This window comes from Anomaloglossus baeobatrachus, chromosome 6, assembly GCF_048569485.1.
Source record: "Anomaloglossus baeobatrachus isolate aAnoBae1 chromosome 6, aAnoBae1.hap1, whole genome shotgun sequence".
NCBI lineage: Eukaryota > Metazoa > Chordata > Amphibia > Anura > Aromobatidae > Anomaloglossus > Anomaloglossus baeobatrachus.
This window is the reverse complement of record NC_134358.1, coordinates 333,858,980-333,873,902: the sequence shown is the minus strand read 5'-3', so window position 1 is coordinate 333,873,902 and position 14,923 is coordinate 333,858,980. Positions and strand designations below refer to the sequence as shown.

At 41.3% G+C, this 14,923-nt stretch overlaps 1 protein-coding gene across 3 annotated transcripts in view; it reads right to left on the bottom strand.

Moving 5' to 3' along the window:
* Positions 1–14,923, bottom strand: part of COL15A1 (collagen type XV alpha 1 chain) — a 1,158,634-nt gene that overhangs the window by 250,406 nt on the left and 893,305 nt on the right. For all 3 annotated transcript variants that reach the window (XM_075314950.1, XM_075314949.1, XM_075314951.1), the window contains one exon: positions 5,343–5,426. In XM_075314950.1, the coding sequence (XP_075171065.1) occupies positions 5,343–5,426 (84 nt within the window). The remainder of the gene's footprint in view (positions 1–5,342; positions 5,427–14,923) is intronic.

Sequence of the window (14,923 nt, the reverse complement as noted above, 5' to 3'; positions counted from 1 at the left end):
AATTTTGAATAAATCCCCAGCAGTGTCACCAGCAAAGCACCCCCACACCATCACACCTCCTCCTCCATGCTTCACGGTAGGAACCAGCCTTGTAGAGTCCATCCATTCACGTTTTCTGCGTTGCACAAAGACATGGTGGTTGGGTCCAAAGATCTCAAATTTGGACTCATCAGACCAAAGCACAGATTTCCACAGGTCTAATGTCCATTCCTTGTGTTCTTTAGCCCAAACAAGTCTCTTCTTCTTGTTGCCTGTCCTTAGCATTGGTTTCCTTGCAGCTATTTTACCATGAAGGCCTGCTGCACAAAGTCTCCTCTTAACAATTGTTCTAGAGATGTGTCTGCTGCTAGAACTCTGTGTGACATTGACCTGATCTGTAATCTGAGCTGCTGTTAACATGCGATTTCTGAGGCTGGTGACTCGGATAAACTTATCCTTCGCAGCAGTGGTGACTCTTGGTCTTCCTTTCCTGGGGCGGTCCTCATGTGAGCCAGTTTCTTTGTAGCGTTTGATGGTTTTTGCCATTGCACTTGGGGACACTTTCAAAGTTTTGCCAATTTTTCGGACTGACTGACCTTCATTTCTTAAAGTAATGATGGCCACTCGTTTTTCTTTACTTAGCTGCTTTTTTCTTGCCATAATGCAAATTCTAACAGTCTATTCATTAGGACTATCAGCTGTGTATGCACCAGACTTTTGCACAACATAACTGATGGTCCCAACCTCATTTATAAGGCAAGAAATCCCACTTATTAGACCTGACAGGGCACACCTGTGACGTGAAAACCATTTCCGGTGACTACCTCTTGAAGCTCATCAAGAGAATGCCAAGAGTGTGCAAAGCAGTAATCAAAGCAAAAGGTGGCTACTTTGAAGAACCTAGAATATAAGACATATTTTCAGTTGTTTTACAATTATTTGTATTTCATTCCACATGTGTTAATTCATAGTTTTGATGCCTTCAATGTGAATCTACAATTTTCAGTCATGAAAATAAAGAAAACTCTTTGAATGAGAAGGTGTGTCCAAACTCTTGGTCTGTATTGTACATGGATGATATTTTGATTATTTGGTCGTCCAATGTATCTGTCATACCTGCACTTGTTGATTATTATAATAATAATTGTTTCAATTTGTTTTTTACCTTTAGTTGGGACCGGACTTCTGTCAATTTTCTTGATTTGACGTTGATATCAATACCAAAGGTAGAATTGATACTAATACTTTTAAAAACAATTACAGCAGGTAACACCATCCTTAGGGAAAATTCGTGCCATTCTAAGCATGTTAAAATTAATATTCCTGTTAGGGAAATTAGAAGGGCTAAACAAAATTGTTCAAAACAAAGTCTTTTCTTGAGAGAGAGGAAAGATGTTTGTAGAAGGCTGTCCCATAGAGGTTATAATAATCACGTTCTGAACAGGGCTATTAAAATGGTGGATAAAGAATCTGGGGAAGAATTCATTTATGGTAAAAGCAGAGTGAAGAATAAATTGGACAGACCTGTTTTTGTAACTACTTATAGTTGTGAATATAATGCTGTTACTGGCATTATTAAAAAAATATCTCCCATTATTACGTAGTGATGATCTGTTAGATACTATTGTGGAAAATGGTTGTCTTTTTTTCGGCTAAAAATCCCCCATTTTGTCAGTGAAAATACACATGAAAAAAGTAAGACATGGCTCACACCAAGAGGATTCCATAAATGCGGAGTGGAGAAATGTGGGTCATGTAAATATGTAAGAAAAACGTATTCTATTGATTGGGGGAATCAAAGTTACAACATTAAACAGTTTATTAATTGTGGAAGTAACTTCGTTATTTACTGTGTTCGTTGTAAAATTTGTGATCTTAGATACTTTATATGTACAACCAGGAAATTTAATTAAGAGAAATTAAGATAGAGCACTTACACATTTCTTATAATAATGAAGCGACTACTCCATCTAATGTGTCTAAGCATTTCTTAACTGAACATATGGAAACTTGGAGAGTTTTGATTTTTTTTTGCCCTGGAAAAATTCCCCATTCTAAACAAGCTAGTGATCGGAGACACACATTGCTTAATCATGAAGTATATTGGATTCTTTGAATTCTATATTGGATTCTTTGTAAAAAGAATTTTTATATATGTATATACATATATGAGAAACGGGTTTGTGCCGCGCTAAAGAAACACTGTTTCCAAGGTATTTACTTTAGATCTCTTTTTTATTACAGTTCCAACGCGTTTCAGAGACATAAACCGTCTCCTTCTTCAGGGAAAAGAGAAAATGTCATTTGACGCGTTGGAACTGTAATAAAAAGAGATCTAAAGTAAATACCTTGGAAACAGTGTTTCTTTAGCGCGGCACAAACCCGTTTCTCATACATGTATATACATATATAAAAAATCTTTTTACCACGATTACCACGGGGCCGCTGCTCGGAACCACGCTGACACTCACATGCTTTACAAGGGGTTGTGACTGGCACAACCTCATCAGGTGAGTGTTTTATCTTTACTTTCTAAACGGTTATTGCCGGGTAAGACCCTATTTGCGCCTTTTGTTTCCTTATCTCTAGCAGCCTTTTAAGCCCATATTGGATTCTTTGAAATTGTTCCTTTTTTTTCTTTATCACGTTTATGTGCATCTTTCAGATTCCATTTATTTCCATTTATAAACACTTTGTTGCATATTTCTAATCAGGGTTACAAAAGATGATGAAATAGTAAATAAATATACAACACTGAGTTTCTATTTGAAAAAAAAAGGAGGCAGGAGGAAACATGGCAGATGATAATGTACACAACTGGCAATTGTGTACTAAAATGGTAACCTATAAGTAAAGTGTAAGACTGCTCCGAACACTCCTAGTGGCAGATTACACAGAACATAAAAAACTGCTAAGTCAAGAGCAAAAATATGGGCAACTCCCGATAATAAGAAAGAGATTGGGGAGGGAATTGGGACACACACCTCAGTGCTGCTGAGAGTAGCAGTAATATTATACAGAGCAATAAAACACTGGATTTTTACAAACCAACCAGCTAAACAAAGATCAACTGCATGGACTGTGGAATTATACCCAATGCTCTTGTGAGCATAGAGGTCTGATGTATATTTAACCCCTTCACAACTAAGGATGTGCCTGTACATTCCTTGGCCATGTCTGTCTCTTTAATACGTGCTCGCATGGCGAGCCTGCATTATTCCTCGCACATGTCTGCTGATCAGATCAATAAACACGTGCAGCCAGTAGGCAGGGATGGATTTCCAATCCACCTGTGCCAGTTAACCCTGAAGGTTGCGCTGTCAAACTTTGATAGCGTGATCCAAAGCACTCTGGCGGGGAGCGCGCTGTTTCCCGCCGCCAACGGCGGCTTCGTGACATGATCACTGGCGCCAATGGGTATGCATGGCAGCGTAAAGTCAGATGGCATGATGTGTTTCCTGTGAATGCTGGCAGAACGCCGACACTCACAGTAACAGCATTTCTCCTGATTAGAGCAATGCTAAAACACCACTCTGATCAGGAGAAGTGATCGTACACTACAGGCATAAAGTCCTCTAGGGTAACTAGCAAAAATCATTAAAAAGTGTACAAAATATAATTTTTAAAAAATATGAAAAAAACAAAAATGAAAGGTTCAAATCACCCTCCCTTTTACCCAATTGAAAATACAATAATTATAATAATAAACAAAATACACATATTTGGTATCGCCGCATTCAGAAATGCATGCTCTATCAAAATATAAAATCAATTAATCTGATCGGTACGCGGCATAGCGAGAAAAAAATTCCAGACTTCAAAATTATGTTGTTTTGGTCACCGCAACATTGCATTAAAATGCAATAACAGGTGATCAAAACATTGCATCTAAGCAAAAACAATATCATTAAAAACGCCAGTTAAAGACACAAAAAAGAACCCTAGAACCTGAATGAGAATGCTATGGCTCTCAGAAAATGGCGACAAAAGCGCTATTCTTTTATTTGACAAACGTCTACAATTTTTTTACCACTTCGATAAAAGCATACATGTTTGGTATCTATGAACTCGTACTAACCTGGGAATCATACTGACATGTTAGTTTTACCATATAGTGAACACAGTAAATAAAAAAAAAACCAAACATCGTGTAATTGCAGATTTTTTGCAATTTCACCGTACTTGGAAAATGTTGTCTGTTTTTCAGTACAGTAAGTGGCAAAATGAATGGTGTCATTCAAAAGTACAAATATACACAGTATATTGATGGAAAAACAAAAAAGTTATGGCTCTTGGAAGAAGGGAGGAAAAAACAAAAAACGGAAAATCGCGTAAAGGAAATTAATAAAAAAAAAAATTGTCAAAAAGTATATAAGTATATTAAAAAATAAATAAGTAGATATGTATACTAATGGCATAATTTAAATAAACCAACAGATATTCCAAATATGATGCAGATTAAAAGGTAGAATGCGCAGTCCTCAGTTGCAGTGGTGTAATGTCTCACCTTGATTAAAAAATGCTTCTCCACAGGTATATCAAATCCAGAGAATGAAGGATGGTCCAGAAAGACAAGGAGCCTGCCGGATTGTTGTGAATGCTGTCCGTGTGCAATCCGTATGAATGCGTTTTTTTACCCAGCAGTTATTAACCTTTACAGGACCATTTACAGTTTCCAATTTTACAGAATTGTAATGTATCTGAAAAAAACTGATTCCATACTGTGGCTCCATATGGCATCTAATTTTTTACTCCCATCCATCCAATTTCATATTGAAATCTAATTTAATCATAATGAAATCTAAATCATATTGAAATCTAATTTTTTACTCCCATCCATCCAATTTCATATTGAAATCGCAGTATGTTGTGATTTTTTCACAGACAGATTTTCTTAAAAAAAAATTGGTCATCAGCAATGCGCCACTGAGTAACACTGGTCTGAGAGCTATTCAATAAAACATCTGATGGCACTCGTCTGATTTATACAGTGATAAGTGAACCCTAACAGCGTTTTGGACCCATTTTTTTCTCATAGGTTTTTTTTCTCATATTGACACTTAGAAATAAATACAATCTAAAAACAATGTACGGTAATAAGGGTGTCTGTTGATTTTCTTTCATTGTGGATGGATACCCAGAATTTGAATGGACAAGCTTGATTCTTAAAAACTTAGAGTAGGACATGCATTGTGTTTAAAAAACAGACACATGGAAACAATAAAGGGTGTATTTGAATGGTTTCAATGAACTCTATGGGACAGTGTGTTGTTAGTTTTAAAAATGTTGCCAAATCCTATATGGAGCCTTGATACATTTCTGTGCACAAATTCCTAGTGTCTGTTTAGAGAACAAATTCTTACCCTTTCTCCAGGTTTCCCCGGTGGTCCAGAGGGTGATTGCATGAAATAACCACCATTGGAATAACCTTTTTCACCTTTCTCCCCCTATTAAATATAAAAGACATTTTATGAAAGCTTCATGTGTGCATAACAATTCAATACAAGTAGACTGTCAGGGTCATAAATACCAAAATTCAAAAATATACCCAGTATGTTTATTAATAAGATTTAATGTTTAATAATATATTAAAAATAGGGATGTACAACAATATACTTTTAGACATACCATAAAATACAAAAACACAGTACAATAGAAAAGGAGCAAACCACCCAGGGCCACCACCAAGGCCTTTAGTGCCCTAGATACTGTCTCCTACCTACCAACGGAGGTTTAGCACTCTATATAGCACCCAGTGGTGCCCCTGTTCCATGGCGGCTAGTCCTTGCTATCCCTATTCCTGGTACAGCCAATAAGTGGCCAAGGACCCAAGGTACAACAAAACGCTCAATAATTACACACAAATATGAAAAAAATAAAAATAATAAATAATGCCAAGGTTCACAAATTGCTCCATATAAGTTCTTGGTTGATTAAATATGCTTCAATTTTATATGCCTCAATGCGTTTTGCCCCCTTATTTTCCACATGACTTGGAAATAACAGGCTCATTAGGAGGATACAGAATCAGATGGTATCACAAATTGATATCCAAAGATATGTATCAGGCATGGTCCATCACAAATGGATCCCAAAATGTTCAGGCGGCATCTTAACAGTAGACCCAACTGGTTTATGGAGGGTTAACTTCACCACTATAGCCACAAAGTCAGCTGTCCTGGAGATACTGGCTGTGTCAGACAACATGTACTGCTGCAACAATGACAATGGAAGCTTTAAGGAGGACCTGTTGAAGCATTTGGTAGTGCGAAATGGCCGTTATTCAGCCTCTTGCACCTGTGTAAGGGGTCAGGGCTACAGCCACTCCTGCAGAAGTGGCCAGCACACTGTTATTTAATGTGTAATATGATGACAGAATATCAAGCGTTACAACCAATCAAAAGAGATTGGTCTATTACCGCCAAAAAGGCGGATAAAGGAGCTGCTATTACCATTCTAGATACAGATATGTATATTAAATGCAATGAAGATTTATGACAGGATCCTGACACCTATCAAGTTCTCAAGGGGGACCCCACTGCATTTTTTCAGGCGGAACTGCTCTCCGTTTTGAAAGAGGGATTGGAGATGGGTGTTAGCACACAAAAAAAATCTTGGATTATTTATATGTGGACAGTCCGGTAATACCCATCTACCGTTCACTCCCTAAAATACATAAGGGGGGGTTTCCCCCCAAGTTTAGACCAATAGTTTCTGCCATTGGTTCTCTTTCTGAAAGGCTTGGAGCATGGTTGGACTATATGTTGCAACCTTTAGTAAAATCATTACCGGGCTATATAAGAGATACAACAAGTGTATTATTGTATTATGTGCCTTTGAGGATTTTTCATGGGAGGATGTTTTTTTGTGGCTGAGTGCAGATGTGGTTAGCTTATACCCCTCCATATCACATGAGTTAGCAATAACCTCTTTAAAGCATTTTCTGTCTACATACAGTAATTATGATCAAAATACCCAATTGTGTATTGTGGAGATTACAAAATATCTATTGACTAAGAATTATTTTTTGTTCAATGAGAAATTTTACATCCAGAAGAGGGGAGTGAGCATGGAAGGAAAATATTCTCCCTCTATTGCAAACCTGGCTATGGGCTTTTGGGAGAATTTTTTTATCATTAATGACAATAACCATTACCCTTGCCATATTCAATGGTATGGAAGATACATTGATGACCTTCTGTTGGTCTGGAGAGGTGGTGAAGGAGGCTGGTCAGTTCATGGGGTATCTTAATAACAGTGAATTAAATCTACGGTTTACTTCCACATTCAATCCTGAACTGATTAGTTTCCTTGACATTACTCTCCGGGCTGATAGGGGTCATCAAGAGTATTGATAACTTTTTTTCACAAAGATACCAGCGAGAACATGCTTTTACAATATTACAATATAATTCTTGCCATCCCCACCATGTAACATCCAATATTCCCAAGGGGAAACTCATAAGACTAAAGCGCAATTGTTCTAACCCTTCAGTTTTAAAAAATGAACTTATAAATAAATGTAATAAATTGAGGGACAGAGGATACCCTGGATTTTTGATGGACAGTGCTCACAAAACAGTGGATAACATAGATCGTTCAACCTTGTTGATTGACAGGTTTAAAATCTCACAACATAATAATCTAAACTTTATCACACAATATAGTGAGGATTACAATTATATAGTGAGAATCATCAAGAAATATATACCCATTCTAAACAGTGACCCAATTACAAAAAAAGTACTATCAAAGAACTATGTCAATTATATCTCTAAAAGGGCTGCGACTATAGGGAACATTGTGTCCCCCAGTTTTCTACGACTGCCCCCGAAACAATTTCAAACCTGGTTAGATCTTAAGGGGTTTATAAATGCAATCATAATGTATGCACTGCCTGCACATATGGCACAAAAAGTAAATCCTTCACTTCAGTAACGAATGGCTGTACTTTTAACATTAACAGTTTTATGAACTGTAACACAATTGGAGTGATATATCTTATCACATGTAATCTTTGTCAAATTCAATATGTTGGTTGTACAACAGGCCACCTAAAAAAATGCATAAGGCCCTGTGCGCACTAGAAAAGGGATTTTTCTCAAGAAATTTCTTGAGAGTCTAAAAGATTAGCGCACTTGCGTTCAAAAAATGCACCAATAACGCACTGAAAAACGCATGCATTTTTAACATGTTTTTGTACGTTTTTGATGCATTTTTGATGCGTTTTTTCTGCAGGTTGGTCCCTGCCATTATCTATGGCAAAAAATGCAGGTACCTGCAGAAAAGAAGTGACATGCTCTTTCTTTTTCCCAAGAAATTCTGCAGAAAGAATGTTCTTGAGAAAAAAACACAGTGTGCGCACTGCTGTTTTATTTTTCCATAGGTTTTGTTGGGGAATGTCTGCAGAAAGGTTATAAACATTTTCTCAAGAAACGTCTGCAGCAAAAATGCAAAGAAAGCGCGGGTAAAATCGCAGTGTGCACATAGGGCCTAAGACAACATTTATCTGATGCCCTAGGGCAAAACAGGTATTTCTATGGTCTCTAAACATTTTTCCAACATACATAGTGGTCATAATAAGGGATTTACTTTTTGTGGCATAGAAAAGGTTATCAAACCTTTAAGAGGGGTAATTCTAGACAAAAAATTTTGAATAGAGAGACCTGCTGGATCTTTAAACTGGGGACGAGACAACCAGAAGGTTTAAACATTCGCCGGGATCTCATCTTACAATATAACTAATAAGGAATTACCTAATTGGTTCATTTTACCGGAAACTGATATATACATCAACATATTGGGATTTTTCGGGCATTTACATTAACTGATAGGTGAACCCTCTAGAGAAACTTTTAGGTGAAAAAGGATATATATTGATAATGGAACCCTCTTATGTGGATATAATTTGCAGTTTAACAATACATTGAAAAATTATCTTGATTTATTTTAGATTTTAGATTTAGATCATTTTGTGTTCTTTATACAGTAGGGCTTGTACAAACAACTAGATATGTCATATACATCTTTACCAGATATGAAGATGGAGTGTTGTTCTACAAATATAACAATAAATCTTTCCTGTTTGGTAGAAGCGTATCTGAAATGTTTTTTTGTCAATATTCGCTGTGTTGTATTTCTGTATTTCTGAGGATTTCATATTAAAAACCACTTGTAATATATCTTTCAAATATTGAAATACTTTTTAGATAAGGTTTTGGATATGTACGTTTTGAACATTTTTAGGATATATATATACTCAAGATAAAAACAATTTTCTCCCCTACACCAGTTTGGATATTTTTATATATTTTTATATATACATACAACATCTTATTAGTCCAGTATTAATAATTTTTTGCTAATCCTGTGTAAAAAGAATTTTGTTGATAACTACAAATAATTAGCTCTTTAAAAGATGTTGTTTTACATTCATTTTTCCATCTGTGGATTTCAATATATATTGGATATGTTCATATTAATGAGTCGGTAATATATAAAAATTTTTACAAAAATAAATATATATATTTTGAGTGATACAATTGCGATCATTATGGTGGTTTTGGATATTTTTGATGCCTATTATCTAATAATAACATCTATATTAATTTATTAAAATAAATACGGAACATGTATTTCAATCTCTCTGTCATTGTTGCATGGTAGAACGCATTTCATATGTTTTGTTCACATTTTGCGATTTATATAGCCAAATATATCTTTGAAAACTGCATGTTTATAATTTACAGCAATTTGCCCCTGTTGAGATTTTTTTTCACAAGGATAAACAATCCAATATTGATCAACGGCAGTAGTATTATACTCAAATATATAGAACTATATTTCGTAAAACAGGTTTTTTACATATGGTATTTATTTATCATTTTTTGTAATATTTTTCCATATATATCTTACTCTCTTGGACTACTTATACTATAATATCACTTTTTATTCAAAATGGTGTTGATAGTCATTGTTTTTTATATGTATGAGAAATTTCTCAACTACAAGGAAGAGTTAATCCCCGAATGGATGGACTTTTACACCTGTTATATTAATCAGAAGGTTTGGAATCTTGGAGGTTTAAATAGCTCTCATTCCTGAAGGAACATTGCTTGACAAAGGCTACAATATGTAGCTGAAACGCGTCGCTGTGTCAATTTTTCTTTTTTGTATGGAGTGGTTACTTGGACTATTTGTATATTTTAACTGATGCACCAAGCGTGGAATAAAGATTTGGAAATTTACCTGGCTGAACCCTACTTTTCCTCAGCGCCGGACGTTTAATTTGCCTTTCTTGCAGTGTGGCTTAGGGATGGCAGTCCTGGCACCTGGGTAGGCAGTGCAGGGGTTAAGGAAGAGGAGGAGAGAGCTTATAAAAAGGACAGTATCAGGGAGAAGGGGTAGGAAAGTCCCCAGCAGTAGCTACATGGAGGAAGCAAAAACATCTCTTTTGCCCATATTTTGCACCTAATTTACCAACCCAAGGGGAGTCGCCCGTGTGTTTATGGACCCACAGAAACTTGTGTACCGCCCCGGGGCTCGGCTGGCTGCCGAGCAGCTTGGATCCGTGCTCGTCGGTGGGTGGCTGGAGCTCCTCACGGACCCGGAGGTCACGTCGCTCTGAGAGGGGGTTATCGCTACACGTAGGGACTTCGGTGGGGAGGTCCACGGCTGGAGCCGCGGTTATTTGTAGGGGATTTAAGTTTGTGACGCCACCCACGGGTTGTGGTGAATGGACGGACACCACCGCTGCTGTTGACTAGGCTCCCGGGGACGGTGTTGCGCAGCTTGGTGTTGACCCCCTCTGTGGGTAGGGGGATGATGGTCCCGGGGGCCCGAGGGAGGTGCTGTGGCGAGGGAATGGATGCGTCCTGGGGTGTCGGTGCAGTGTGGCACGGCCCGAAGGCACTGTTGTACTCACCATGACAAACACCCTGGTGTCTCTGGTAAAACAAACAAGATGGTGAACGGTGCCCGCAGCCGGGTGCAGTTTTCCCCTTATCAGGTTGGTGGTTTCCGCCTTTCTCCTGCACCTCACTTATGTAGAAATCACAACTCCTATGCCTGAGCAACGGTAGTCCGCTCCACGGTTTGGTATATGTCGAAAGAGCCCTCTTTGCTTGCAGACGCTGGCCCCTCGGGTCTTTATGCCTGGGCGGTGGCTTTACCCCTATGGTTGGGCTGTTGTCTTTAGTTGGGTCTTAGGTGGGAAAGGTCCTAAAGTCCAGTCCTCAATCAGTTGATTTGACTGAGCCCGGTTGTTTCTGGGCCTCGTACTGGGTCTGAGTACCCCTCCTGGTGCTCCAGTTTCCAATCGGTTCCCTGGTTCGGTACCAGCGGGCCACCGCCCATCCCCGGTCCCTACGGTTCCACCGGCTGTAATCCCAGCTCCTGCAGGCGGCCACCACCATCTGCCTCCTTGCCAGAGGTGACTGGGCTCCAACCCAGACACCTGGTGTAGACTATGGCAGACCTAGGCACAGGTTTGCCTTTGAACTTCACTCCACTTCTCTTTAATGTCAAAACTAGACTCCACCGTTTTCCCGCCTCAGGGCCTGTGAACTCCTCGGTGGGCGGAGACAACAGCCTGGCTCCGCCCCCCTGGTGTGAACATCAAACCCGGAGGGAGGTGACAAGGGTTTCTGTAGTTTGGCTGCTGTCACCTTACTAAGGGGGGGGGGGCGTGTGTGTGTATGGGACTACCTGTGACAACCTGGCTAGTCCAGGGTGTCACACTTGCATGTTTAGGATTGTGTAATCGTGGCCCCAGGAGTGGGGTATAGTTCAGACGGCAGGGAATGCATATGTTTCCTGGATACGAATACCCTACGAAGTCCCCGGCGGTACTAAAGGTCAGTCGCCCTCTGTCTACAAAGGGAAGGACCCTAGGACTAGTGGAGTTGGTCGCACAGTGTCATGTCAGCTGGGAGAATGAGGGGCCTAGCTGTGTCATCTAGAACCCAGGTGCCAGAAAAGCGGTAGGCTATCAAATTGAATTATGAGGTGGAGTTTAGAGGGATCCTAATGGAACCACTAACGGTGCCTGTATAATAAAGAAGATAGATGTTATAGATACTGAGCAGTTGAGAAGGAAAGCTGGGAAGATAACTGTTGTAAACACTGAGCAGATCAGAAGTGAAGCACAGAAGATGAATGCTGTACATGTTATTAAGAAGAAACCTAGTTAAGTTCCGTTGCTTGAAAAGAATACTACTGCATGCAGTTTATTGCTTCAGTGTGAGCTTGGACTGTATGGAAGTCATCCTGTTAGTAACACTGGGACCGGGAGGTGAGGGGTTACTGAGCTGCTGAGCTGCACCCTGGTAGCCCCTGAACGTACCACGACTACCGCTGCTTGCCCCTGGGCGCCCGTTACATTTTGGTGTAGTCAGCAGGATGGACATCTGTGCTGCAGAGTAGGCCGCAGAGCGAAATTCAAGATGGTGGAGGTCGCTTTGGAAGAGCGACGAGCACAGCTTGGGCGGAGTCAGGGCACAAAGGCGTGAAAATGTGGCCCATCTTTGGGAGCTCTGGTGACTGTCAATCAACCCTGGTGCGTGCGGCCTGAAGATAACACCCCCCCATTGCTATGCTATAAAATGCAGTGGGCGGGAAAAAGTAAAAGTGAAGTGTGGCAGAAGAAGGAAATAGCACCCACAAAGGAGTGGTCGGTTACTGGAACTTTCCGGGCTGTACCCTGAAGACAGTGTGCTGACAGAGAGTGGCTGGAAAGGATGGAGAGGAGACCAGGATCACTATTTGAAGCCCACTGGCTATCTCACCACACCCGAGGCCCTGGACAGAGTGCCTGGGAGGGACAGCTTGCGGAGTCGGAGGCCAAAAGACCCGGGGGTCTCCAGGAAAGGCTACCGGAGCCTGATTCCACAGATTCGGTGAGAGCGGGAAACATCACACGGCTGACAATTGTGAAACTCCCAGCTTCACTTGCTCTACTGGGACACGACGGAAAGGCACGGCTGCGTCAGCTAGAGGAGATGGTGATGGCCCAGACGAAGGAGAAGCAGCTTCAGAAAGAGTTGGATGAGGCCTGGGAGAAAGCCGCCCAGGCACAGAAAGCAGCGGATTTCGCTCAGGCGCAGGCTTGGTGGGCCCAGGAAGCAGCCACACGAGCTGTGGATAAGGCGGCACAGCAGGAGGAGGCCACACAGAAGTTCGCCCAACAGCATTTAGTGACCCATGTTGCTTCCATTCCTAAGTTGGATGCAGGAGACGGTGAGGACTGGGTGCAGTAGGTTAGTCAGGGTAAGGCCCAGGAACGTCAAAAACGGGCCCAGCTGGCGATGCCCAGTAGTGGGGCTGCGGCAGCCCAATTCACCCATGGGCATATTATATATATGGACTGCGGACGCGGGTACGTGTTTGTGTTTGAGGAAGGTACCCGAGATAAATTTTATTTAAATGCCAGGCCCTTGAACAGTGCAGATGAGTAGCCGTCTCCATTTCATCAAGGAAAAAGGACCATGGGGGTAGTTTGCGGTGGCTGCCCAAGTGGTGATGGGCAGCTCTGCTCGGGAGCCAAAAGCGGCGGCCGAGGTGACACCACAGCGGTCCACGACAGCAAAGATTCCGGCTCTTTCACGAATGGACGCATGGCAGTGGGGGATGTGTCGGCTGCTGCCACTGTACTTAGCGTCACACAGGGGCCCAATGGCTGTGTAAATGTTCATCTAGGCAGTCAAGAGTGAGCGGACGGATGGCTGTAAAGGTGGACTTGGAGACGTTTTCCCCAGTTTTGTTCCCCATCTTCTCCCCATGATTGTTCCTAAAGACTGCCAGGTTCGAAGGAGGGGGAGGACATAGAGCTGGACAGTAGCCTGTTCTGTTACGTAACATTGAAAGAAGATGCCCAGGGTGAAAGCGGACTTGCCCCCTGTGGACGTATTGAGAAAAACGATCGCGGCTGATTTTTGGCGTTTTTTTTGTTTGAATGCGGTTTTTGCGGGGCGGTACACCCGAAGGTTTATGGTGAAAATTAAAGTTATTTATTGTTGAACCGCTGTGTAAATGTTAGCTGTAGGAATGTATTGCATAAGATGTGTATTTGGTTTGCAGGATCCAGCAGCAGAGACGGTGACCCGGACCCCTGGAGCAGCTGTGTGAGGCTGGTCGGTAAGCAGTGGGGTATGTGTTGGGTCCAGTGTATGTCTGCCGGCCCCACGTGTAGTCAGCTGGGACGGCCTAATTCAAGGAATGGGGAAATGTAAGGGGTCAGGGCTACAGCCACTCCTGCATAAGTGGCCACCACACTGTTGTTTAATGTGTAATTTGATGGCAGAAGGTATATTGTGTTAAAGAGGCCAACAGGTGGCAGTGTGACTTAGGGATGGCAGTCCTGGCACCTGGGGGTTAAGGAAGAGGAGGAGAGAGCTTATAAAAAGGACAGTGAGCTTATAAAAGGGAAAGTATCAGGGAGAAAAGGGAAGGAGAGTCCCCAGCAGTAGCTACAGGGAGGAAGCCCAAACCTCTATTTTGCCCATATTATGCACCTAATTTACTACCCCTATATATACAGACCCACGGAAACTTGCACGTTTAGGATCGTGTAATCGTGGCCCCAGAAGCGGGGTATAGTCCGGACGGCAGGGAAGGTGTCTGTTTCCTGGATACGAATAACCTATGAAGTCCCCGGCGGTACTAAAGGTCAGTGGCCCCCTGTCTACATGGGTAAGGACCCTTGGACTAGTGGAGTCGGTTGCACAGTGCCATGTCAGCCAGGATTATGAGGGGCCTAGTGGCGTCGTCAAAAGCCCAGGTGCCAGGAAAGTGGTTGGCCATCAAATTGAATTATGAGGTGGAGCTTTGAGGAACCCCAATGGGACTAGTAACGGTGCCCAGATAGTGAAGAAGATAGATATTGCAGATACTAAGCAGTTGAGAAGGAAAGCTGAGAAGATAACTGTTGTAAACGCTGAGCAGACCA